The 26,664-nt window shown below is 41.4% G+C and overlaps 1 protein-coding gene across 1 annotated transcript in view; it reads left to right on the top strand.

Moving 5' to 3' along the window:
- BGN (biglycan) overlaps positions 1 to 12,316 on the top strand; it is a 54,184-nt gene extending 41,868 nt beyond the window's left edge. Inside the window, exons 7-8 of the mRNA XM_063294259.1 lie at positions 5,594 to 5,732; positions 6,700 to 12,316. Coding sequence (XP_063150329.1) covers positions 5,594 to 5,732; positions 6,700 to 6,897 — 337 coding nt within the window. The 3' untranslated portion in view covers positions 6,898 to 12,316. The remainder of the gene's footprint in view (positions 1 to 5,593; positions 5,733 to 6,699) is intronic.
- Positions 12,317 to 26,664: the final 14,348 nt, after the last annotated feature.

Genomic DNA, 26,664 nt, shown 5'->3' with positions numbered 1-26,664 from the left:
TTATCCTACCTCAAGTCCTTCCAAAGCTCCTCAGTGCACATTCTAAACAAGGAAGTCAAAAGAGTTTCCTGCTTCAAAGTTAGTTTGCACAGAATAAAGGGTAGTGGGAGGCAATTCTGTGTTTTATCAAATTGCCAAGAATGTGTTGAGAGAATAGGGAATATGTTCAGAGTGAATATACAGTAAGAGTTAGTTCAAAATTTTGGAAGACATTTTTCTTCTTTACTGATCATCCCCATGAAACTTTTGATACAACTTTTAGTTTTACCAGGGATGCAATTGTGATTCACATCTCAGCATGATGTCTGAACCTAGTCATAATGTAACAAAAAACTTTGTCTCTGGGCTTGAACCTTCTTCTGCATTTCCCTTTCCTCTGACCTTGTAATTTCAAGGTCTTCACCAAGGTCAGGGATGGCCTGATGTCACCCACGAAAGTTGTAATGCCATATATAGAGTTAGAAGGAAGAGGACAGAACAAGGAAGGATGTTCATTGGAGTTTGAATCCTAACCTTTGTGCATATATAGCAAAGTTGCTCCACCTCTTCCATTGCTTGCCCATAACTTGGTAGCTGACAGAGTGACCCTATCTTGGAGGCTTCTGCCCAGATGCCACCCTTCTGTATAACTGGAGGCAGATGCTGGAGGCAATCTACCCAGGTGCCAGATATGGGACCAAAGTCAACTTCCATCCTCCTCCACTCCTTATTAAAACCTACTGCAAATTATAGCTAAAACTGGGGATCTTAGACCTTCAAGAGGTATGCGTTCAAAGCAGAGTTGTCAATGAGCAGCAGATTGTAACTGCAAAGAGAATACAATTGTATTCAAGTGTATACAAATGTATTCAAAACACACAAAAAAGTGCACTTCACCAGCTGGTGCCCAAAAGATACAAACAGACCATTAACTATTGTAAGCCACCCAGAGTCCCCCCGTCGGGGAGAGATGGGCGGTGAATAAATTTATAAAATAAATAAATAAAAATAAATAACTCCCTTGTTCCTGACTTGCAGTCCCTAGAGTTGGGCAATTAATTCTACTTCAGCATTTAAGAGGTATATTTCTTAAAAAGTTGTACTAAAGAAGAAAGGAGAGGAAAGGGGAGGGGAGAGCAGTTCTTTTAAAACCGATGAGAGCCCCCAGTAACCTACTTGGCTAGGCAGAGCTAGGCATTGACTTACTGTACTTCTCTCTGTTTCCAAACTGACCCCTGCAACATGTCTTCTCCTGCCAGTGTCAGGGAGATCCGGAGTGCCTCCCTCTCAACTTCCCTTTTTTGCCAGAAAAGCACCCCTTCAGAACCTTTAACTGGCTAAAATGTTGAAAGTCTGGAGGTTTAAAACATCCATCCAGCTCAGCTTGGTCCCCCTAGCAACCAGCTCCTGAGAAATTTCTATGCCACCCCCCTGCCCCAGGGTGTAGGTGAAAGCATTTTCAACCATGCACAGCGATTCGTCAAGATGCTGCTCAGGACCTTTCCTGCTCCTCCATCCTAGAGAAGAACTGTATGAGGTCATCATGAGTAATCTTCCATGATCCAGACTAGCAGAAGGTATCACAAGCATGAAATAGGAGGTAGAAATAGGCAGACACAGAACATACTAGCACAACATGCTCAATATGGTGTATAATTAAGCGTGACCATCTGCAATTGTGCCAGCTGGTTCCTTTCCTTTCCCCCTGCCCTGGTTGACTGAAAAACAGCCATCACTAAGCCATTTAAGAGTTACCGAGTCGTCTTCATATTGCTAATCAAAGAAACACATCTGAAATAACCAATGAACAAGGTTGACTGTTGTGTGAATGTGATCAGTAAATTGAGCTCAAATCTCATCTCAAATCACAATATGATAAAATATTAATTTTTTACCATATTTTATTATGGAGTATAATATCAGAATTAAACAGTTTCTAGGCAGACAGAGAAGAGTGGCCTGGAAAATCAACTGGTGAAAATCCAGTTTTCTAAACTTTTCAATAGATTTCTGTTAATCTGGCAAATGGAATGACTTAATAACTAAGGTAGAATCACTCTTGGAAATACAGTAATTAAGTTGTCCAGCGGGGCTCTTGAATTCTAGCCTACCCCCCAACTCACAAATTTAATATTTTGAGAACTAATGTCTCCTAAATAATGTAATATAGTTAAAATAAAGTCAGTGCTTCATCTAAGAAAGATGAGGAAAAAATAGGGAGGTGGAGTTGTTACCATACACTACAATATAAGCTTCACACATATTTAAGCTAGGCCTAAATATGGCCTAGCCTTTTCAAGTTCAATATATATTTCAGCCACTAGAGGGGGAAAGAGCCATATTTGTCAGCACTTGCAACATTTTTAAGAGGTGTTCCACTTTTCCTTGAAACATTTTGATCTGAAGATGGAAGCTTGATTAGGAAAGTCTCTAAAAGAGAATTTGCTTTCCCTGCCTCCCAAGAGGCTGTTCCTTCCGTCCACCCCATTGTATAAAAATCAGACAAAGCCCAAAGGATTAAGTTTCTCGATTCAGGATTGAATCCCTCCACTTTTGACTTTTACAGGTTGGCTTTGGGGTGATCTGGATGCAATGAAAGGATTGGAAAGAATTTCCTGGGTTTTTTAAAAAAAAGTGTTAATAGCAGCTCAGCAGCTTGGATTCTGACCACAGTGCTGGAAAAAAGATTTAATTTTTCCCTTTGTGTTGCTCCCCACATTGAAACACTGCCCACAGTTGTTATTGCCCCACGAGATCAAACACAGTGGCCATTTGAGGCCAATATATTTTACTGTGTGGGACAATACCAGCCTTGGATAAGTCTCAGTTAAGAAAACCACACAGGGACATCCTCTGCCTTCCATTTGCCAGCACTGCAATCCCTACCTGATGCTCCTTCTTGGTGGCCAGCTCCTAATATTTCTCAATATTTACGCATATAGATATGTATACTCACACATACACATACATATGCTTTTATTAAAATTTTAAAAAGAAAGATGAAAACTAACAAGAACTAATATTTAGAATGAAGAGAGAAGAAAAAAGAAGAAAAGAACAAAGCTAAAAGTGCAAAAAAAGAGAGAGAAAAAGAAAAATTGATAAAGAAATTACTTCCGATTTTCTTGTACAACAGTTATAAGTATAAATGTAAATTAACCTCTTACTCTATGGTTACAGCATTGCTTACTTTTTTTCTATAATCTGTTTTTTTTTAATAATCAAAACTATACATCATGATTTCATTTTTTTGTTTCACGCAAAAAGTCAGTAAGGGGTTTCCAATCAGCATTAAACTTAGACAATGTCCCTTTTTGCTGATTAAATTTCCAGCATAAATTTGAAGTGCTTTTATACATTCTAGACAGTTTTTCCAGTGATATGTACTAACGATACATCATTTTTATATATTTGTCAATATTTTGGACCAATTAAGGAATTCAAACAAGTCCAAGCCACACCCAGGAAGTTTGGCAGTTTTTGCATGCAAGGGAATCACTTATCTTAAACCTGGCCTTATCCACAAAGTTGTACCTGGAGCACTGATACCTCTGGAGCACAGCTTTCAGATAGGTAACTCTCCCAACCCCCATGTGCATTCTGAAGCGGTGGTCAGCAGTGTTCCCTAAACTTGCCAACTTTAAGATGTGTGGACTTCAACTCCCAGAATTCCCCAGCCAGCAAAAACACTGTGGTACAGTAACAAGGAAGCTTCTCTTGCATTCACTCCTGCTTAAACAGGCTTCAGATAGCATCGCCATCCAGACTCTAGAAACGTGGACTTTTATACCTCACACTAAACAGCAGCCCAATCCCTCTGCAACTCCTTCTCACCTTTTCCTTACTGGCCCACTTATCCAATCCTTAGCTGCAGTTGGTGTGGTGCACTGAGAGACATCTGCTTGCTGCAAGAAGGAACGAGGTAGTTGACTAGAGAGAATCAGACAGAAGATGGCAGTGTAATCGTACATTTACTTTCTGCTTCATTTGGAAATTGCAATGTCTGTACCCAAATGCCCTGGGCCCAGACTGATTGGTCTTTGTTCTCTTATCCTTCTTCATCATCGTCATCATCATCCTCACCACCTCTGATATATAATATTTAAATATAATGCCTGAGCTTTGATATGGAATTTGTAATGTAGACTGATACATCTTTGATGGATAAGCTGCAAAAAAGCAACCAGGTCAAAAAGATGTCTGGTCTTCATATTTTACTGTGCATCATTATCTTCCACTTGGCACTTGGGGATGCTGAGATGATGACATGTTCTTTCCCTTGGCCCAGAGAGACAGATGAATGGGTGGACTTTACCAAAGGATAGGACCTGCTCCTTGTCTACAAACTGACAAACTTGATACTCTCTACTCAGTGGAAACTGACTGAGTTCACACATAACCCTAAACAAGTAGGAGTCAGGGTGGTGTAGTGGTGAAGCTGATAAGACTAAGGCTGGGGAGCCCCAGCTTCAAATCTAACTCTGTTGCAGAAACTCCTTGACTGACCTTGGGTCTGTCTCCTAGCCCTCCCTCCCCCAAAGGGTTATTAGGGGAAAAAAATAGAGTGCTGTATATAACACCTGAGCTTCTGGAGGAAAGGTAGGATATAAATCTAACGAGGACAACCGTTGGGTTTTGACTTTGAGTTTTCTGTATCCCTTTACTAATATCTACAGTATGATCATCCAACAATCCTCCTTTGTTTCTTATCCTTGACAACTTGAAGATGTGTGGACTTCAACTTCTAGAATTCTGGGAGTTGACATCCACACATCATATTGCCAAGGTTGAAAATACAGCCTTAGAGACTGCAAAGAGTTGGAGTTTTCTTATGCTGCCCATCTAGTCTCCATCAGGATGTTTGCAGTTCAGATATTATTTTGTATTTAGATGGAAGCTGGAGGTAGGTTATTTGGATGCAAATAAGATAATGATTATATTGGTACTTGCATATTTGTAAAGGTCTTTTTAAACTGTTATATCAAAAATTAAGTATTTATGTTGCACTTGGATTATTTTATGTCCCCCATGGCAGAACAGCAGCTCTAAGCCCAAACCTGCTGATCATAGATGTCCTTCAACAGAAATTTCTAAGTAGTAAGGGGCAAATGGGTCTCCAGGACAATAGAATAAATTCCATTTTTAAATATTCCTTGCCGTATTTCCTAGATGCACTTTTCTTTTTTGGTTCCTTAAGCAGAATCACAGTTCCATGTCGCACAGGACATGTGGACACAGTCAGCAACTGTGCTCTAGACCTGTTTATTATTTTCAGTTTTCTAAAGCAGTGTTTCTCAACCTTGGCAACTTTAAGATGTGTGGACTTCAACTCCCAGAATTCCCCAGCCAGATTCTGGGAGTTGAAGTCCACATATCTTAAAGTTGCTGAGCTTGAGAAACCCTGATCTAAAGAATAGTACTCACACTGCTACTTTTACAATCATTGAACACTTCAGCGAACCAGTTGTCAGTCACTGATCCATTTTTGTGAACCAGCTCGCTGGCAGAGTGAATGCAAGGAAGTGGGGGCTGATCCTCTTCTGCACTATAAAGCGTACAGGATAGCATCACACTAGATCTCCACCTTCTTTATATCCCTTTTCTCTCCTTACAGATTGGGCCTCGGACACAACAATATCCGCATGATTGAGAATGGCAGCCTCACTTTCTTGCCTATCCTACGCGAGTTGCATCTGGATAACAACAAGCTGTCAAGAGTCCCCCCAGGATTGCCTGATCTCAAGTTTTTGCAGGTATCTCCTAGATTTAAGGGAGGGCATGAAATCACCACCAATTTCAATAGTGGGCAAGCTTGGAAAATTCATTGGGTTGACATAACCCAAAGATATCCAGGACTCTGTCTTCTTGACTCTGTGTTGACATACCTACAGAGAGCACTCAAACTGAACAAGACATTGCCCTGCTTTACCAATCCTCATATTGCCTTTTCAGTTGCAAACTGTATACAAAAGGACCGCCTGACTTAACTGGGATTCTAGTTTTTCTGTTCTTCGTTTTGGCTTCCTAAAAGCATTGTTGGCAATGTAACTTGTTTCAAACAACCTTCCCCAGCATGGTGCCTTCCAGATGTGTTTGGACTATAGCCCCCATCATTCCCAGCCAGTATGGCCATTGGCTGCTCTAATATGTTTTAGATAATAAATGAAATACTTTGCTAGTCTAAGCTGAGCTGAGGTCTTTTATAAAATGGTTTGCAAAAGAGTTTTCTGCTCAAGAATGATGGATTCAGTGGGGAATCTCCAGCCATTTTGTTAGATCCAAGGTATCTCAATTTCAACAATAAAACAAGATGAATATGATTTGAGGGAAAGACACATGTGTTCCTTCTTGCCTATCCTCTTCCAGTTCTTACCACTTGCAAAAATGTATTTCTCATCTTCTCATTATGGGGAGAGGCAAGGCTTTAAACAGTAGCCTGTCTGACTCCCCAAAATTTTAATCTTATTCCACAATTCCTTTGGCTTCTAAGATTGCATTGGGTGTTATTCATGGATCTTCAAGTGTATCCAAGAGTGAAAAAGTAGAACATTGGATCCAACCTTGGCATACAGAGACTGGCGTTTACATTGAAAAGTATTAAGATCTGAACTGTTGTACTCAAGACAAATTCTTTTCAAGGTCTCTGTTGTTTGGGGGGCTGATGAAGGTAAGCCCAGCTGACATTCCACTTTTGACCAATTCTTATGTCTCCTTCTACAGGTGGTGTACTTGCATTCCAACAACATTACTCATGTTGGCGTTAATGATTTCTGCCCTGTAGGCTTTGGGGTAAAGCGTGCCTCGTACCATGGAATCAGCCTTTTTGCCAACCCTGTACCTTATTGGGAAGTTCAACCAGCTACCTTCCGCTGTGCCACTGACCGCCTGGCTATCCAGTTTGGCAACTACAGAAAATAAAAATAAAAATAAAAAATAAATGAGGGAGGGAGGGAGGGGTGGTCAGAGGGACAAGATAAACCCAATGGGGAAACAAGAGGGTGGGAATGGGTAGGGGGAGGTGAATAAGGAGATGGTGAAACAAGGACCATTCTGGAGAAGTGGGAGTCACTGGTAAGATCATGCAAGCAAAAAGTCAAGGATTGTTGACTTCTACAAGCCAACCAGTGTCCAGGATAGAGCAAGGGATGGGAAGGAAGTACACGGAGAAAAGGGAAGGGAAATAGGTGAAGATCTTACCACATGGTCCATTTTACTAGCCTACATTACTCCTGCATTTGAAATCAACTCATTATGACCTGCAAACAAGCACTGGCTTTCTAGTTCTGACAGGTTTGATGCTACTGCTGGCTTGTCTGGGGCAGAATGGGGGGTGGGGGTGGGGGATTGAAGGGATTCTGGGCCCTGGTTTGTTTGCATGAGCAGTCAGCTCTATCTGACCTGCCACACCCATATATTGTGGATTCATGAATTGACTTATGTGCCCCCTGAGTTTAGCAGCTTGCAGTATGGAAGTCACTTTCTGACCGCAACCTTCATATGTTATAGAATGTGTTGGGTGACCAAATGAATTCTGTTTCTGCATTTCTTTAACCTGCAAAATCAGCCTCTGTATATCTTTTTTTAAACAAAAAACAAAAAAGAGGAAGGCACCTCTATATAGTGTACATCAATCTTATACCAATTAAACTATCATGGCTCCTGCCAAAGTATCCTGGGAATAGTTTGGTGAGCTGGCTGCAAAACCTAAACAATTCCCAAGATTCCTTGGGGAAAGGAAATGATTAAACCAATTTAAACTTCTAGTGTGGCTTTTATAAACCTAAGCCTTTAGCCACTGGCAATTTGGCTTCTAAATCAGTGTGATTGGAGAAATACCCATTATTCTGCTCTTTATTACCATCTTCATTGAAGAAAAATGGAGTTTTTAAATTATCCTATGCAATATAAGTGTCTTGACATCTGGAAATGGTTGGTGCTTGAGAAGATTAAGATGTAAGCAAACTTAATGTGGGATTCTTGGCCTCATCCAGAAATCCAACAGTATATAGTAGTCCCTAGTTTCAGCTCAGATCACAGCACGCTACCCTTTGTCCAACTTGGATCTATTACCACAGCAAGTAGGAAATTTCAGCAAGATTGGGCAGATGATGGGAGAAACATCACCCCCTTTTTAGATTCTTTCTCTTGGAGTAAGGGAGACCCAGCATGCCTCATCTTCCAACTAGCACATCTTATGTCAAAGAAGAAGACATCAGAGAGTGTCTTGTGGCTGGGGGTAGGGTGGGGGGTTGCAGAGAAGATCTGGAAGGATTTTCTCAGTTCACTGTCTGTCAGGCCCAGGGCAAGAATGACCAAGATCCAGTCCAGCCAAACTTCAGTTCTTTATTTCCTAACGCCGTACAGACAGAATCTTGCCAGACAAAAGCTACTCTGCCTAGCCTAAGGGGAAATAACCTGGGAGAGCTCTAGGGTGGGGCTATTCTGAACCTCTTGGTTTTCCCACAATCGCCTCTAGGACTATGTTTTCTCTTATCTCTTCCACCTTCCTGGAATGTGCTCCCTCCTTCCTGAGAACCAGCGGCTCTGCTGAAATCCACCACGCTGTCCCCCTTCTTCTCTACCTCTCCTGAGTTCTGCCTTCACTTACTCTGGAAAAGTGAAGTGGGGAGTAGGTCCCTGAGGCCAAGTTCCCCTCAAATTGCTTGAATATCATTAGATGTACAGCCCCTTGTATGGTTCCCCGAGGCCCAGACTATCAAGATGCATTTAGAGGAGGTGTTCATTGCTGGGTCTCCCTGCTGTATTCAGAGAATGTACAGAAAGGTTCAACAATGCTGTCCTACACTGGTAACTCACCTGTCTTTTCCAATCTAGTTTTATGTCTTAGATGAACATTTAGAAAAATCTGCTGTGGAGGTAAAGAATGAAATAGTTGCATGATATCTTTGGATTGGTAACCCTGAGAATCCTTTTGTCCAAAAGACTCAGAGTTAATGGAGATGGGCCAATTGGGGTACACTGTTCAGCTCCAATCTGATTCATTGATTTGAGATTTGAATTGTTAATTTGATTAATGTTTGAACTGATTCAAGAAATTGAGTCTGTTTGATTTTCTGAATTAAAGGGTGGGGGGAGGAAAAGATTTCTGCCCATGCTCAAAAGCCATTCTGAATAGGCGAATCAAGTTGTCAGGCATCTTGATTGTTTGATCCAAATTGTCAGTCTGATTTGGAAGTTAATTTAATTCAGAGATGCAGTCTGATTGTTACATAATTGAATCTCCAAAGTGAAGCTTTTGCACAATCCTATTATATAATAGAGAGCCAGCTGGGTGTAGTGGTTAAGGCACCAGGCTAGAAACCGGGAGACCCTGAGTTCTAGTCCCGCCTTAGGCACAAAGCCAGCTGGGGACCTTGGGCCAGTCACTTTCTCTCAGCCTTAGGAAGGAGGCAATGGCAAACCACTTCTGAAAAACCTTGCCAAGAAAACTGCAGGGACTTGTCCAGGCAGTCTCCGAGAATCAGACATGATTGAACGGATTAAAAAATATATATATAGTAGATAAGGGCAGGAAATAGATAGCAATGGAGTTTGCGAAAATAGAATGGGTAAAAATAGAGCATTTGAACCACAGAGGTTGAGGATAGTACCTACTGGATCAGGAGAAGAACCCATCTCTGCCTGGTGCCATAGAAATGGAACCTGAAGGACATGGAAAATGAGGCCAGAAGCAGCAGCCCCAAAATATTGCTCTTCTATTCCTCTCTCTGGAGAAGGCTTGACTTTTTGGGTGGTTGTGATTTAGCACTATTCCACAAGAAGGCAGTGGCAAGCCGTTTCCATAACCTTGCACTGAGCTTGACCCAAGGAAGACTTTATCATTTCACAGTTGTGGACTGATAATTCTTTTTTGCTCAATCCACCCTGATACCATTAAGCAGCAGATCTTCGGCCCAGAGAAGGAACTTCGAACCCAGAAATGTCAGGCCAGCTCTGAGCTATGACAATTGCAACCCTAATTCAGAGCGCAGGTCTCCTGACCAATGTTTAATTGTGGGGGTTTATTTTTGTCTCAGCCAGGGGCTGGGGAGAAAGGAATGTAGGAAATCTCCAGACACCTCTGAGAAAAGCAGAGAGAATGTTTGTGGCTACAAGCCTTGGGTAAAACAATTTTCATTTCCAGGTAGATATCAGAAGGGACGTTCTTAGAAGCAGTGCCGGATTTTAGGCTTAAGCCAAACAAGGTACAGTTTAGGGCCTCACAATCTGCAAGGCCTCACAAAATTTCAGAATATCAGTTTTCTGATTTTGCAAACACGTTCATTATGACTTATATTAATAAAAGTAATTTTGTCAGCATTTTGTATATACATTCATGTTTCTTAAAATTATTTTAAAAATTAGATTTAAGTGTTGTTTCCAGGGTGTTCTATATTCTAATCTATGAGAGAGATCAAGCCAGCCAAATGATAAATATGGAATCAGTAAATGCACTCGTTTGAATGTTTTTTTTCGCTTTAAATACCGTACTATTGAATATTTAAAGGCATACACACACACACACAAACACACACACAGAGTATATTCAATTTTTTGTGGCAATCCAAGATCCTGTTTCGGTACGCACCTTAGTGAGATCTGGTCTAGCTTTTTAACAAGAGATGTCCAAGCTTTTTATAGCTTAGGGCCTCACCAAGTCTAAATCCGGCACTGCAAGAATGCAAGAAGGCTGAGCCTATGAGAAGCTATGAGAAACAGAATTAAACACATGTATGAACGTACTTACACACACACATACACACACACACAATTTTTATTGAAAGTTTTAACTACAATAGTAAGAACTAATACAAACTAAAGTAGAATGAAAAAATAAGAAAGAGAAAGGGAGGAATAAAAGAAAAAACTAAAAGTGCAAAAAGAAAAAAGGTAGAAGAAAAGTAGAAAAAAGATAAAAGATAAAGACAGATATAAAAAAGTCGCTTCTGATCTCCTTCATAGCAGTTATAGATACAATTATATTTTTAACCCCTCAGAGTCCCTCTTCAGGGGGAGATGGGCAGTAGTATAAATTTGAGAAATAAATAAATAACCTCTTTAAAGTTACACCATGACTCTCTTCTTTCTATAATCCATCCTGTCTAATCACCAAACCATAAATCACAAGTTCATTTTTTTCTTTTTTATGCAAAAAGTCCATACGGGGTTTCCAGTCACCAATAAATGTATGCATTTACACCTGCATGCACGCACACATATACTGTAGGCCTCATCAATGAAGGTTCCTATATCACTGCTAACTTTTTTGCATGGCTTCTTAAGATCTCTTTATCAACTGGCAAAAGTTGTATGTGCATACAAATAGTGTTAAGCTGAGGCTGCAGAGAAATAATTTGAGAAGGCAAAATCTCCTTTTGCTCACTTCCTGCCTCCCCTCTCTTTTATAGTCCAGAAATGCATGATGGAATAAAGGGAAGCTTTATTTTTCAGCCTATTTGCTCCTCCTGCATCCTATAGTGCCATGCTGTGCATGGTCACTGCATCGCCAATTACATTGCACAGGGCAATCTCTGGGACTTCATCTCTACTGCATTAATGTTAAATGAACAGCACTGCAATGCCTTGAATTGCATTATCATGTTTTTAAACTGTCACCAGGTGGAACAACGGCAATAGTTAACCATTCAATACAAAAACTTTTAGTTAAGGGAAAGGATACAGCAATGGGGGTGGGGAAGGAATCAGGGCAGTTGCCCAGGTATGAATTCTTGATTTCACCCGTGTGTTCTTCTATCTTACAGATTGCTTGCATTCTCTTGGTGACCTTTTTAGAACAATAACATCTCTTTTCACAAACAATGGTGCCCATTTCCTGCAGAATCTTGTAGCTGAAATCTGCCTAGCTGAGAGTTTTATGCCTAAACCTTTGTCTTTCTGTCTGGGTGCAAGAAATGTCTTCATAGCTTTGTCCTTCCTCCTGTTAAAAAGAAGTAGTACATTTGTGGGTTTTAAAAAACATGTTTTGAGCCCTGTGCAATATTGACTTCTGTAGAGTCAATTTAAAATTAGCAATAATTGCCACCTTCAAGCTAGTATCATTGGGGTTAGTGAATAGAACATCTTTCTGATTTAGAAACAGTGCAGGTCAGGCACAGACAGGGAAACCAAAAGCAGCTTTGTACCCTTACTTTCTTTACATGTCCATGTAAACCTAGGATATTTTTTATATGTCCACCAAAAAATATAAAGTTTGTAAGTGGCAAAAAGGTAGATGAAAACATACATAACCTGCTGTTGAATATTGTAAATGATATGGCCATTTAGATTACTACATGCAAATGCATTTTTGACCGCAATAAACTTTTGGTGGACAGCATATTTTTCTCACACCTGAAATAGCTACAAACATCTATTTTACCACATATATGCTTAGGAGAGATTTACAGCTAAGTGGAGCTTCTTGGTGGATGTACAAATACATGGTAGAAAAAAATGCCTGCTTCGAACCTAATTTTTCATGTGAATGCACATTCAAGCAGTATGCATTCTTAATTCTTAACAAGGAAGTAATTATCATTGTACTATTAAGGGGCAGCAGTTGTATAAAATGTGAAAAAAATATATAAATCATGCATGTTCTAATATAGGTTTGTTGATCACTATAAAGGTTACCTGGGAATGTCTTGGTTACACTTAACTGAGGCTCTTTTATGACAGTGGCCTGCTACTGGCAACTTGTCAGTTGTCAATAAAGCTCTTAACGTTATTAAGGAGTTGCAATGGCTTTAGCAGTCATATACATACACAACCCCCCATACCAAGGCTGGCTGAGACTCCTGGAAGTTGAAATTCCAACATACATGGAAAGCATCAGGTTGGGGAAAGCTGCAGTACAGAAAAAAGTTCTAAGGGATTTCATTGGCTTATAGTTAATGATAGGGACATCCTCAAGGGTGGCGAAAAAAGTCAAGATGGCCACCACAACCATACGATCCTAGCCTTACCTCCTTTTTTACATGTGTTACATGCAATGACATAAAAGTGGCAGGGGCTACAATCATGTGGTTGCAGCCACCATCTCGACCCCCTTTCCCCATGAACATCCCTGGTTAAAGGCGCATGAGTGGCAGATATGGTAGATCATTGGTTAGAAGGTCCTGGCTGAAACTGTAGAAAAGGGGTAGCTGCAAGCTTTCAGGGATCAGTTGGAATAATAGGTGAAGGAAAGTCTGTGGGGGTATAGAGACTTGATTTATATATTGCGCTAAACTATGCAGTGTAGTTTGTTTGGTTTGGGCTAAGCACATAGTATAGATGCAGCCATTGTGGTCTGTAAATCATAGTTGGTTTATGGCCTAGCAGTTTATGTGAACCTTCCCAACTATGGGTTATTTAATAAACCAACTAAAGCAAACCATGGCTTGTGTGTTGTGTGAACCTACATAGACACTGTGAGGGAATGGTTGTGGAGGTGATTCTCCATTGAAGTTTCTGGCCAAAGTTATAGCAGAGAACAGTTCAGAAATACAGCTGTTACTCTTTTTTTTTTTGGCTGCATTTTGGTCCACAGAAGACTTGAGGAGAAACTGAATAAATTTGCCAGAAAAAGAGCATCAAAAGCTTTCACTAAGGTTTATTCAGGCTCTGAATGAATCCATCTTTGAGCTGCCTATACAAATTCAATGTTTGGAATGTTGTATCTGCCTTCAGAAGGTTAAACTTACTGTGTTTAACCTGCATTTCTGAAGTCCTATTTATTACGGCCAGCTCAAGGCCTTGATTTGCAAAGTGATGAGGTTCTCCATCAATCTAAAGACTCGTCTTTTCTGTATTCGTTAACAGCTGTGTGTTTCCTGAGTGGATCCCCATTCATTTCAATAGGGCTTATGCAGCCAATGGTGTCTCACCCAATTTCCCCATGGCCAGACTGCCTCTGTTATACAAGTGAAGCTGGCTTGGGGAAATTCCCTGGTCAGGTCTGGGATGTGGTTAAAGGTTCTTGCTGGGTTTCCTGAGGTTCTGACCTTGAGAAACGAAAATGTGGCGATACTGGCATCAGGAGGCAGAACCTGAAGGCATCTTAAGGAGAGAGGTTTTAGATCATTAAATTGATCTTTAGGGCAGGGTTGTCTCCAGTTCCCATATGTTTCTGGATAGATATTTCATCATTTGGCTCCATCAAAAGAGAGAAGGCCTGGAAGAGAGTAATGGCCAAGAATATGATTGAAATTATCGAATGGGGAGCAAAGGCTAGGACTATGTCCTACTTTACGGAAGACAGTTTTCTATTTGAAGGCATCCTTTACTTGAACAGATGTCCAGCCCAAGTCCACTTCATCACGATCATTAAATGGGAGAGGGCAGGTACATTGGTTATCAGCTCACAAAATTCCCTTTACATGATGAGATGTAATTATTTCTGAATTTATTTCTGGATGTATAATTCAACCCAGGCAAAGGTTACACAAGGCCTGTTCTCCCTCCCTCCCTCTCTGTCTCTCTTTAAATTTTGCATGCACAGCTACCCAAGAAAATTCATTGTTCTCTTTGCTTCTGGATCTTCATCCTGAGATTGTATTACTTCCCCCAACAACCTTGAGAGAGGAAAGCTTCAGCAAAGGCCACAATATGGCAAACTTAGAAGAACATACACACACTTGCATACAAACCTTGTGTGTTGCATACTTGTGAAGATGCTTTTATCCTACCCCCTCCATCACTGCACACAAGCAGAGTGGTTTTTCTAGCTTGTTATGACTGATAAACAAAAAGCAACCCCAGATCATTACCCAACCCTAACTCTAGCTTAACTTGACACATTAATCTTTTTCTACACATCCCGCCTTTGTTAGTTTAACTGGGCATATTGTGAGTAATGATCCTGCTGTCTCTGAAATGATGAACTAAAGCTAAATGTCACCTCCTCATTCCTTGGTGCGCTTATGAGGGAAGCACAACTGAAGCAGCCATTCCAAATTTTTAAAATACCAACTTGGTTTGTTTGTTTGTTTACGTATTTCTTCATTGGCTGACTTGCCAATGTACTGATTTTGTTAGTCTAGTGTTTCTCAACCTCAGCAACTTTAAGCTGTGTGGATTTCAACTCCCAGAATTCCCCAGCCAGCCTTGCAAGGCTGGCTGGGGAATTCTGGGAGTTGAAATCCACACAGCTTAAAGTTGCTGAGGTTAAGAAACAGTGTGTTAGTCAGTCCCCTAGTCACAGCCAGGGCTTGTGCATTGCTGCTAGGCTGGCTAACACCAACAGGAAATCCATTTCTTCTCCAGATGCTATCATGTGTAAAAGATACACTGCAATTCTCTCTGTGTGTGTTTAAGATAGCCCCAGTATATTAGCTGGTTTTTACTTTTGGCTAAATATGTTCATTTTGGAAGCCTAAATATTCTGCACTGATGCTCATTTCTTGCCTAGTTCATACTGTACAAGTAAACCAAACAGCAAGAATAAATACTCCTCCCCTCCTCTTCCTCCTCCTTCGCACCATCCCAAATTTTGAAATATTAGTTAGAAACAAGTTCTCATGTTTCCATCAGCCTTAAGGAGCATTTTAAATGTAAATGATCAAATCTCATGTGCTCCTCCATTTAAAGATGTGTACAGAATTGGAATATGTTTTGTCTCAAGCTCAGAACTTTCTGTTGAAACATTCAAACCGTTTGTTTTGAGTGAAACAGCCCATTTCAGACATTCTGTTGGAAAGTTCCCAGTTGGATGTGTCCCACCAGAACAAAACTCAAAACAGCTCAAATATTCCAGCCACCTGAAACAATAGGAACTCAGAACAAACCCTTTGCGCCTTTTTTTTCAGCCCAAGGGCACATGAATAGGTGAGTTTCAGTCCATGCTGATTGCTACCTAGCACCCAACAGGAAGAAAAATTGTCCAGGATGAATAGTAATAGGAAGAGGAAGAAGGAGAAGGAGAAGGAGAAGGAGAAGGAGAAGGAGAAGGAGAAGGAGAAGAGAAGGAGGAGGAGGAGGAGGAGGAGAAGGAGAAGGAGAAGGAGAAGGAGAAGGAGAAGGAGAAGGAGAAGAGAAGGAGGAGGAGGAGGAGGAGGAGAAGGAGAAGAGAAGGAGGAGGAGGAGGAGGAGGAGGAGAAGAAGAAGAAGAGAAGGAGGAGGAGGAGGAGGAGAAGGAGAAGAGAAGGAGGAGGAGGAGGAGGAGGAGGAGAAGGAGAAGGAGAAGGAGAAGGAGAAGAAGGAGAAGGAGAAGGAGAAGGAGAAGGAGAAGGAGGAGGAGGAGGAGAAGAGAAGGAGGAGGAGGAGGAGGAGGAGAAGGAGAAGAGGAGGAGGAGGAGGAGGAGAAGGAGAAGAGGAGGAGGAGGAGGAGGAGAAGGAGAAGAGAAGGAGGAGGAGGAGGAGAAGGAGAAGAGAAGGAGGAGGAGGAGGAGGAGGAGGAGGAGGAGGAGGAGGAGGAGAAGAAGAAGAAGAAGAAGAAGAAGAAGAAGAAGAAGAAGAAGAAGAAGAAGAAGAAGAAGAAGAAGAAGAAGAAGAAGAAAGTTTAACAACTGCTGTAGGGAAACAATATAACTATCTTTTAAGGGGGATTTAAAAATATTTGTAAATTAAAACTACCCCCTTTGCTAGTTTTTTTCTACAGGTTAGGTAGCACATATCAGTCAACATGCTTCAAGTAACAATTTTGACTCATTTTTGTTAAATCTTACCTGTGTATTGACAAGTACAAGCCCAGTAAATGTGTTGTTTAAGAAATGGCAGTGGCTGCTTAGTACTTCCATGAATAACACCGCAGCCTTCTATATACATACATATGTACTACTACTACTACTACTATTATAATGCATTTGCAGTTACCAGTCTGTGCAGAGCAGCAAAATAGGTGTTTAAAGGTACTCTGAAAGCTCAACATCACCAGACACAAAACCATTCAGAGTGCCCATATACCTAAGCTCAGCAAACCACCCAAGCTCAACATAGAATCGGCATTGTTAAATGCACCCTGGAATCAGTAGGACATAACAGGGTACACGGCATGCACCCACCTAGCAAACCTCAACAATCTAACCAAACCATTTCTCCAGAGAATAATACTACTTGTAGTATCATTTGTAGTGTAATCGGTAGTAGTGTGTGCGTTCACAACTTACAGAACTTCAATAGCATTACAAGGAAAAGTAAAGTGTACACCTGTACCACATATAACTTTGCATGTAATGTTCTTCCAACTGCTTTTTCCTTCCATGGAAAAAATTACTGACCCACTGACTGCTCTAGATTAGAGTATTCCCCTAACTGTGAGGCTGTGGACAGTGGGACTCTGGATGGAATACTGTGACTGACACAAAAATTTAAAACATTGATTGCTCATATCGTTCAGACATATATTATTCTTGATGAAGAGAAGGAAAGCATTTGAAATCACATGCAAGTAATACAAAAGGCATCAAAAACTGCATTTTCATATCTACATCTTTTGAAATCCTCCATTTCCCAGGATCTTCTTAATGGTCCTGGGACAGTTTTCCTCATGTCTCCCAAAATGGTGGATTAAAGGCCCCACCATCCCAAGCAGGATGGCCTATAGCTGAGAATAAGTTGCATGTTCCAACACATTGTGAGAAAGTTGGGTTGGGAATGTTAAGAGATGAACCTATATGCCCAGAATGCTGGTGTTTCTCATTTGTTACTTCCCTTCCTCTGTGACTTTCCCCAATTGTGTAACATCCTCACTTAGAGCTGTGTTGACACCAGAACCCAGCAAACCAGCCAAAACCAACACAGAATCTTGGCACAACATCTTTTTAATGTAGCTTCCTAATATTTTGCCATATTGTAATCTTTGATGATGTGGTTATTGTTTTTGAGGTATTGTGACTGCCATGATGAATTCCAGAAAGGTGGTGTGGTATTGAAACACTCTAAATCAGTGTTTCTCAACCTTGGAGACTTTAAGATGTGTGGACTTCATCTCCCAAAATTCCCCAGCCAGCCATTTCAATTCAATTCAGCCATTTCTCCAATTCTGGGAGTTGAAGTCCACACATCTTAAAGTTGCCAAGGTTGAGAAACACTGCTTTAAATAAATCATCCTGCTATTCCCATACTACCCCATTTTTTACTATAATAATTATCCAAATCTGACAAGAACACAGTCAAAATGTAAGCAAAACCATTGAGGGCTAAACTATGGGTACTGTATTTTACAGATAGCTAATTGTATAAACACAGTAAATGTTCCTTCAATGCAACTTAAGAACAATAAATATTCCTCCAGAAGTATTCAATTTTCTCCCAATTTTACAAGTATGCTTCCACATTTTAACCTGATCATAAATTGTGCAGTTTTCCTCTGTTGTGGAATTGCATGAAAAGAAGAACATGAAGGACTGGTGAGAAAACACAGGAGGGTTACAAATATAGAGATATACAGTAGAGATATTTCTGCAAAGTTCTTCAAATAATGTATGGAGATTGCTTGATATCTATGGCATTACTACTTAATAAATAATAATTAACAACGGTTACATTTCCAATATTAAAAGACAATGTAAATTAGGTTTTCCTCATACCCAGACCAGGAGTTTGGGGTAAACCAGTAAAGCTTTCGTTCAAAGATAGGAACACTTTATGATCCATTTGCCTGGCTTTTGCTTGTAGTAGAAAGAATTGAGAAAAGATACAATTCTATGGGAGAATGGATACTAATTGACACAAAGCTTTATTAGTAGATAACAGTTTTCAGAACGGTAATATTGAGAAAGTTTGCCCCTCTGTCTGACGACTCTGTCTGACTACTATGACAGTCATCTGGCTTTCATAGGCACATAGGACTTCTGCTGGCCTGCTGTTTCTTGCCACCATCACAAATATAATTCTTCGTACTCCAACCAGCAGTTAATGAAGATTGTTGAGACAGTGGGAAAAGTCTTAAGGAAAAAAGACTTATGGTCCTAGAAAGAGTTCAGGAGCACCTGCACACAATCTGGCACTTGACTTGGCTGAGCTGCCAACTCAAACTCAAGATTTGTATGCATGTTGATCACCATGCAGACACTGTTGGAAAAGCCATTGTCATCTAACCCATTGTTATCGTAATGAGAACCCAGCAAAGTACTGTTGCTCCTCACCTCCTGATGCTCAGGTGACATACCACAACCACTATTGGCTACCCATATTATTTTCTGCTTCAGTAGAAAGCCACATAGGACAGTGCTGACCTTTGTCTTATGGGCTTGAAATGTTTCAAGCTGGCAAAAATCTCTTGCCAACTCAGTCTTCTGTGGAGCCTTTCATCTGGAAAGCCATTCTCAGAATTTGTCCCTTTCTCCTTGGTTTTCTTGAACTTGGTGGTGCCATATGGTTCCAAGCATCCAAGCTGCAAGGCCATACCTGGTCACTACTGAATCCAGAATTTCTGGTGCAGACATTAAATCCTGTAGTTAAACCTTTTATGTACTGAACCTGCGTCATCCCATGAGCACCACTGAAGCCACAACAGTCAATACAGAACAAAATAGTGCAACATTCAATTGATGGTTACTTTGATCAAGGAATGGTTGCAATTAATCACATAGCTTGGGTGGCCTGTCATGTGGCATGCTCATTGTGGATCAGAACCCCATTACTAGAAGTTCTTCTGACACTGTATGGAGCTGAGCTGATGTGAACATGAGGCTTGCAGGGGATTCTATTAGCTACCATTCCACTAGCAGAAAAAGAAGGCAAGAAAAGAAGAGCAGCCCCATCTCATCTGGTCAATATGAATGTCAATGTCGGTGCACTGGAATGCATTTTCCCCCCTCCTCTTGCAGCCTCCCTTCCTCTTTTCCAATGATTGTATGATAATAAATAATCTCCCATTCCGGCTGGGACCTGCCTATTTTGCATTCTCTGAACAACACTTAGCAGCATTTTAAGCACTTACTAATCATCTTTTATTTATCAGTTTTTTTATTTTGACCTTCCCCTTAAAGAGCTCAATATGGGTTTATCCCATGCTGTCCTTACAATAACCTGGGGAGACAGGTCAGTCTAAGAGATTATGGCTCATTTAAGAGGGGATCTGATAACAGAGCTCCCCAGCCCAAATCCAATAATCTCATCTGCTCAACTGTGTAAAAAGAAGGTGGCTGAAGGTGCTTTAGAAAGTGCCATTTGAGAGATCAATATTTTCATACACATTTTTCATTTCATTTTCATTCATTTTCATTTTCCTCCGAATACATATGATAATTTGCAGCTTGGTTGCCTCCTCCTTGTATTCGTACTTAGTAAATACTTGGTTGAATACAGTTAAGCTGCAAGACTTTATTAATGTTATTTTTGCTTGACAAAGGGAAAAAACAAGAGCAGAATCTGACACAAGGACAGAACTTTATACCACTTTTTTTAATCCGTTCAATCGTATCTGATTCTCAGAGGCTGCCTGGACAAGTCCCCACAGTTTTCTTGGCAAGGTTTTTTTTCAGAAGTGGTTTGCCCTTGCCTGCTTCCTAGGGCTGAGAGAGAGTGACTGGCTCAAGGTCACCCAACTGGCTTTGTGCCTAAGGCAGGACTAGAACTCATGGTCTGCCAGTTTCTAGCCTGATGCCTTAACCACTACACCAAACTGGCTGTCTATACTACTCTGTAGGTTTCCACTAAACCAAGAAAAACACATATGCTGACACAATCCGAGTGTTACAGGTCTTCATTTGGAATGAAATAAGACAGGAAAACATCAAACCTTGCTATTCCCTCTCTAGACAAAAGAACGCCTGGGCCTATCCTTAAGCATTTGGTGATCACAACAGGGCTCCCCAGTTTTTCTGAGCCAATGGGCATGTGAGGAATGGTAGAGCATGCTGCAGGTGCTCTGACCGCAAGGGTGCTTTGGAAGCTTGCCTTTTCATGCTGCGATAGTGGATGTGGTCCATCACAAATTACTCAATTTCTCAGAAAGCACACTGGCCAGGTTTGTCCCAGGATGCTGCTTCCAGAGAGACCCATATGGACTGCAGAGAGCCAGTGTTCTTATTTTTAAAGTGTACTTCTGGGGTCATGTGGAGCCATTAGTTATTCTGGGAAATATGGAGGCTGGCATTTTGTTTTGAAACATGCCAGTGGGTGTTCTTACTCTCTTGTGCTGTCTGGTGGGAAGGAGCCTGGTGGGCAAGCATCATGTTGGGGACCCCCACTGCTGCTGGCAGAGCTTTTAACCAACAGGCCTACATGGGGCTTCCTTTCTCCTCTTTGGCAACCCATCTGCAGGTCTGCTGCTGAAAGCTCTGGCTTGATCAATGGGGTCCCTTCCAGGGATCTCTCTTATTGATGGTATGAGTGCTGCTGACTGATGGACTCTTGGGCGGGGTGGGGGGAATGAGGTTCGCCCTGCCAACTGGCCAACAATGCCCATTAGCTGATCGCTTTGCTTAGAAGCACCTTCCTGGCAAGGCAAAAAAATTAATAAATCATTACTCTTGGGGAACTTGGGGAAGCATTCCTGCTTGAGCTTTTGCCAACTTGTTTGGACAGAGAGCCTGCAGGCAGAGCTGTCCAGCTCCTTTTCCATCACAGGTTGTGTGCAAGGGTAGCTGCTTAAATCCAATGATATGGAGGTAATATCAGAGCATGTTTTCTTCTTTATGAGACAGCTATCCTGCCCCGATAATCCACAGCAACCTTCTCTTGTTTCCTTCCATTTCTAGAAGCCTATTTAAAGGCTATTTGAACCCCCAGGAAAGGGGGTTCCTGCCTGTTCTTTCTGCTGCTTCTTGAGTTTTATGGGAATTCTTAGCAGTGCAATACTACATGTGCCCGCTCTCTGTCCTTCTAACTCCCCTTGATCTCAATGGAGCATACTTAATGGAGCCTACTTATCAGGGAAGAAAGTCTTCTGATACTTGAAATAAACACTAAGGCCACTGTCTCAAGCTCTGCGCATGGTCCCATTATAGGAAGATGCAGAATTAACAGAAAGCAGGTAGATACCTGAATTTATGGGACTAATACAGAGAAACACAGAGAGCTGTGTATTTCCAAACAAAAACCTCTGAAAACATATTATTCCAGTGTATGTTTATTATTTCTGTGCCTTGGACGTTTAGTGATATCATGTTAATATGGTGTATCTTAAAATTATATATCATCTCAGGATTATTATATCCTGAACGTCATTTTGAAAGATGATTTCATGTATATAAATATAATAAATACATGGATATACCTCTATGTATACATACACATATAATAAATGGATGGTTTTAAATAATTCTGCAAAGTTACCTCTTCCCTCTGAGGGCAGGCCTATTCTAGCTTTTTTTTTTAATCTGTTCAATCGTGTCTGATTCTCAGAAACTGCCTAGACAAGTCCCTGCAGTTTTCTTGGCAAGATTGTTACAGAAGTGGTTTGCCCTTGCCTCCTTCCTAGGGCTGAGAGAGAGTGACTGGCCCAGGCTCACCCAGCTGGCTTTGTGCCTAAGGCAGGACTAGAACTCCCGGTCTCCCGGTTTCTAGCCTGGTGGCTTAACCACTACACCAACCTGGCTCTCATTCTAGCTTACATACATTCAATTAATGAAGCTGTTAGTCTGCATTGTAATTATAATGATAATAAATTTTATTTAATTACCTGTTGCCTAACATGTTCAAGACAGGTGCCTTATTACATTTCTATCCCTCAAGGAAGCAAGGGAGTGTAAGGGACTTTCTGCTTTGAAGCACTGCCATTTGTGAAGTATTTCTCCTTGTCTTTCCTATAAAACATTATCAATAGGTCTATCAACAGCCTACAGACCTCATAAAGGAATACATGGAAGGAAGCTGTGCTTAATATCATGAGATGATACACTGTCAGAACTTTTTATTCTAAAGCAAGTTATGACAAAGTAGTGACACCTGTGTATCAGATCTGCCTCTTGTAATCTTCTGTCCTTGGCTGGACAACCTTTTGCCACCTTCCATGTATGGTTCTCCTCCCTCTGTCAGACTTAAGGCAGGCAGGGCATTAAAGCTTGATTGCCCTGAAACTCTGCCCAGTGTTCAGTGACTAGCTAATGTCAGAACCTTTACAGATTCAATGCTGCAAGATAAGCTATTTCACTGCAAGTCATATATTCACAAAAGATCTGTCCACTACAGCATGCAGAACACCAGCACTATCTACAGTATATACCAACCCAGGGTTTAAATCCTATGCCTTTTCCTGCCAGACTTTAGAGTCAACAGACTCTGGGCTACTCTTTTCCCAGATATGTGATTGGGAGGTGTTAATGTTTTCTACTACAGATTAATGTTACTATGGTAACTAATCATTTTGGCCGGGTGAAGAGGTTGAATTCCACTGTCCCCTTTTCAGATGTTAATTTTTGCACCTGGGGGAAAGAACTTGCCTGGACTTGTTTTCGTTTCTGTTTCCCTTCTGTATAGGCATGTAGAGAGTTAAGCAGCTCTCACTGAGAGCCTGTAAAAATGCAGAAGCTTTTAAATATGTTTTGCTTTCTGTAAATAAAATTATTTTTATAGAAATGCCTGGTGTGTGACTTTTCTGATCTCTCCTGGGCCAAAGGCTTTCCTAGCAATCTGCCAACAGAAGGCACCTGCTTAATGCTTATATAATAGCTTGTCTGGCCTGAACAATACTTCTTCACTTGCAGTTCAGCCTTTACACAATCTTGTCCAGCATGATCAGAGATCAAGGGAACTTGACAACAAATGCAAGACCATACAGAACATTCCTCACCACAGAGTGGGCAGGGGACACTCTCTCTACCAGCTACAGCCCTTCAAGTTAAGGCCACAACCTTAAATCTTGCACCTGGAGGTTCGTAACATGGGATCCATCAAAATTCTTGGCCTGCATGAGAGGTAATTAATAAAGCTCTCAATTTCATTATGAACATCTGGATGTCAAAAATAGATGGCTGACTCTCTTCATTCTACTGAGTCACAATGTGTGCCACAATGAAAATGTAAATAAAATATAAAATTAAAATAAAGGCATTGTCAAGGAGGGTGGAAAAGTAACTGAGTTTCAGGAACATGCTTTCTGTCTTCTCATGCTTTCATTAGGCTTGACCCAATAACAGCTTTCCCCTTGACAAGGTTGTTATGTTGTTGTTTATTCGTTTAGTCGCTTCCGACTCTTCGTGACTTCATGGACCAGCCCACGCCAGAGCTTCCTGTCGGTCGTCAACACCCCCAGCTCCCCCAGGGACGAGTCCGTCACCTCTAGAATATCATCCATCCACCTTGCCCTTGATTGGCCCCTCTTCCTTTTGCCTTCCACTCTCCCTAGCATCAGCATCTTCTCCAGGGTGTCCTGTCTTCTCATTATGTGGCCAAAGTATTTCAGTTTTGCTTTTAATATCATTCCCTCAAGTGAGCAGTCTGGCTTGATTTCCTGGAGGATGGACTGGTTTGATCTTCTTGCAGTCCAAGGCACTCTCAGAATTTTCCTCCAACACCACAGTTCCAAAGCATCGATCTTCCTTCTCCAAGCCTTCCTTATGGTCCAGCTCTCGCAGCCATATGTTACTACAGGGAACACCATTGCTTTAACTATGCGGACCTTTGTTGTCAGTGTGAGGTCTCTGCTCTTAACTATTTTATCGAGATTTGTCATTGCTCTTCTCCCAAGGATTAAGCGTCTTCTGATTTCCTGACTGCAGTCAGCATCTGCAGTAATCTTCGCACCTAGACATACGAAGTCTTTCACTGCTTCTACATTTTCTCCCTCTATTTGCCAGTCATCAATCAAGCTGGTTGCCATAATCTTGGTTTTTTTGAGGTTTAGCTGCAAACCAGCTTTTGCACTTTCTTCTTTCACCTTCATCATAAGGCTCCTCAGTTCCTCTTCGCTTTCAGCCATCAAAGTGGTGTCATCTGCATATCTGAGATTGTTAATGTTTCTTCCAGCGATTTTAACTCCAGCCTTAGATTCCTCAAGCCCAGCACGTCGCATGATGTGTTCTGCGTACAAGTTGAATAGGTAGGGTGAGAGTATACAGCCCTGCCGTACTCCTTTCCCAATCTTAAACCAGTCCGTTGTTCCGTGGTCTGTTCTTACTGTTGCTACTTGGTCGTTATACAGATTCTTCAGGAGGCAGACAAGATGACTTGGTATCCCCATGCCACTAAGAACTTGCCACAGTTTGTTATGGTCCACACAGTCAAAGGCTTTAGAATAGTCAATAAAACAGAAATAGATGTTTTTCTGAAACTCCCTGGCTTTTTCCATTATCCAGCGGATATTGGCAATTTGGTCCCTAGTTCCTCTGCCTTTTCTAAACCCAGCTTGTACATCTGGCAATTCTCGCTCCATGAATTGCTGAAGTCTACCTTGCAGGATCTTGAGCATTACCTTACTGGCATGTGAAATGAGTGCCACTGTTCGATAGTTTGAACATTCTTTAGTGTTTCCCTTTTTTGGTATGGGGATATAAGTTGATGTTTTCCAATCTGGTGGCCATTCTTGTGTTTTCCAAATTTGCTGGCATATAGCATGCATTACCTTGACAGCATCATCTTGCAAGATTTTATAGGAAAAGTGTGTAAAACCTCCTTAGAATGAGTCAAGCCTAGCCTCCTACCTAGATAATGAAAGTGTTTCCAAATACCTTCCTTTTCACCAGTTTCCAGAGGGAGGGCAGTGTTAGTCTTTTATAGCAAAAAAAAAAAAAAAGTCTTGTAGTGCCTTAAAGACTAATAAGAATATTGCAGATTTGTTAATACAGGTTTTGGTTGGCTTTCAGAATGCAACAAGAGTCTCTATTTTTCCAGTTCTAGCGATCATCCTATACAGTATGTGACAGGGCTTTGTAGTAGGACTCCATTTCTAGAGAAGCATCATTAAGATCTGAGCCAGGATCAAATCTCAGCTCATCCACAAGTTCTCCTCACAGCACTTCTCTCAGCTTCCACCTGCTATTTTGGATTCTTTCAGCCTATCTTTACAAGTTGTTGTAAGATTTACTAAGACAACAAATAATCTTCAAGAGGGAGAGGAATAACCCAGATTGTTTGTCCCCACTGTTTCTTTTATACTGTGCCTGCCTGAGAACAGAGAACTTCTTAATGCATTTGATGCAGTGACCTCTAAGCCTCAAGTGCTTCGGTCCCATAAATGTGTTATGCTTTAAAGTAATATAAAGCTTTTTTAAAAAAAGAGCGCAGACTAACGATTTCACTAGCACTGGCAATGTGGAAATGGAAATAAAAAAGATAAATGCATCTGACTTATCTGTTTTCTTCTCCATTCTCCCCCCCCCCCCGCTTCTCTGACTCCCACCTACTTCTGTAAAGGATACTCTCCCTAACCCACCCCTCCCGCGCACACACTCCCCACACATACACACACATCAGCACTGCCATAACCACCATCAGTCAGAAACTGCCTGCCTGAGCGAGGACTGAGGGCTGCGTGCCTATGGCCGGACTGCTACAGAGACAAGTAGTGGAAATCCTTCCATCCCTGTATCCTCTCCATCAGTGATGGAGAGGCAGCTTGGAACGTACCATCTCATGGACCAGAGGGAGGGGAAAGCAGCCCTCAATGAAGTTCCAGTTATGCATCCGTAGGTGTCTCTTGATCTTGAGAGGTGGGGAGGAGTTGGAGGGATGGACCTGGTTGAGGTTGGGGGGGTGGGCAGGAGGTTCAAATCTCTACCATTGGCTTTCGCCTTCTTTCACCGTTCCCCCCACCAAGCCGTGGTTCCCCTCCTCTTTCTCCTGCCTCCCCCTCCCCCCTCTGCTGAGATTTGCAGCTGG

The sequence above is a fragment of the Candoia aspera genome, chromosome 2, assembly GCF_035149785.1.
Source record: "Candoia aspera isolate rCanAsp1 chromosome 2, rCanAsp1.hap2, whole genome shotgun sequence".
Classification (NCBI taxonomy): Eukaryota; Metazoa; Chordata; class Lepidosauria; order Squamata; family Boidae; genus Candoia; species Candoia aspera.
This window is presented reverse-complemented; position numbering and strand designations above follow the sequence as displayed.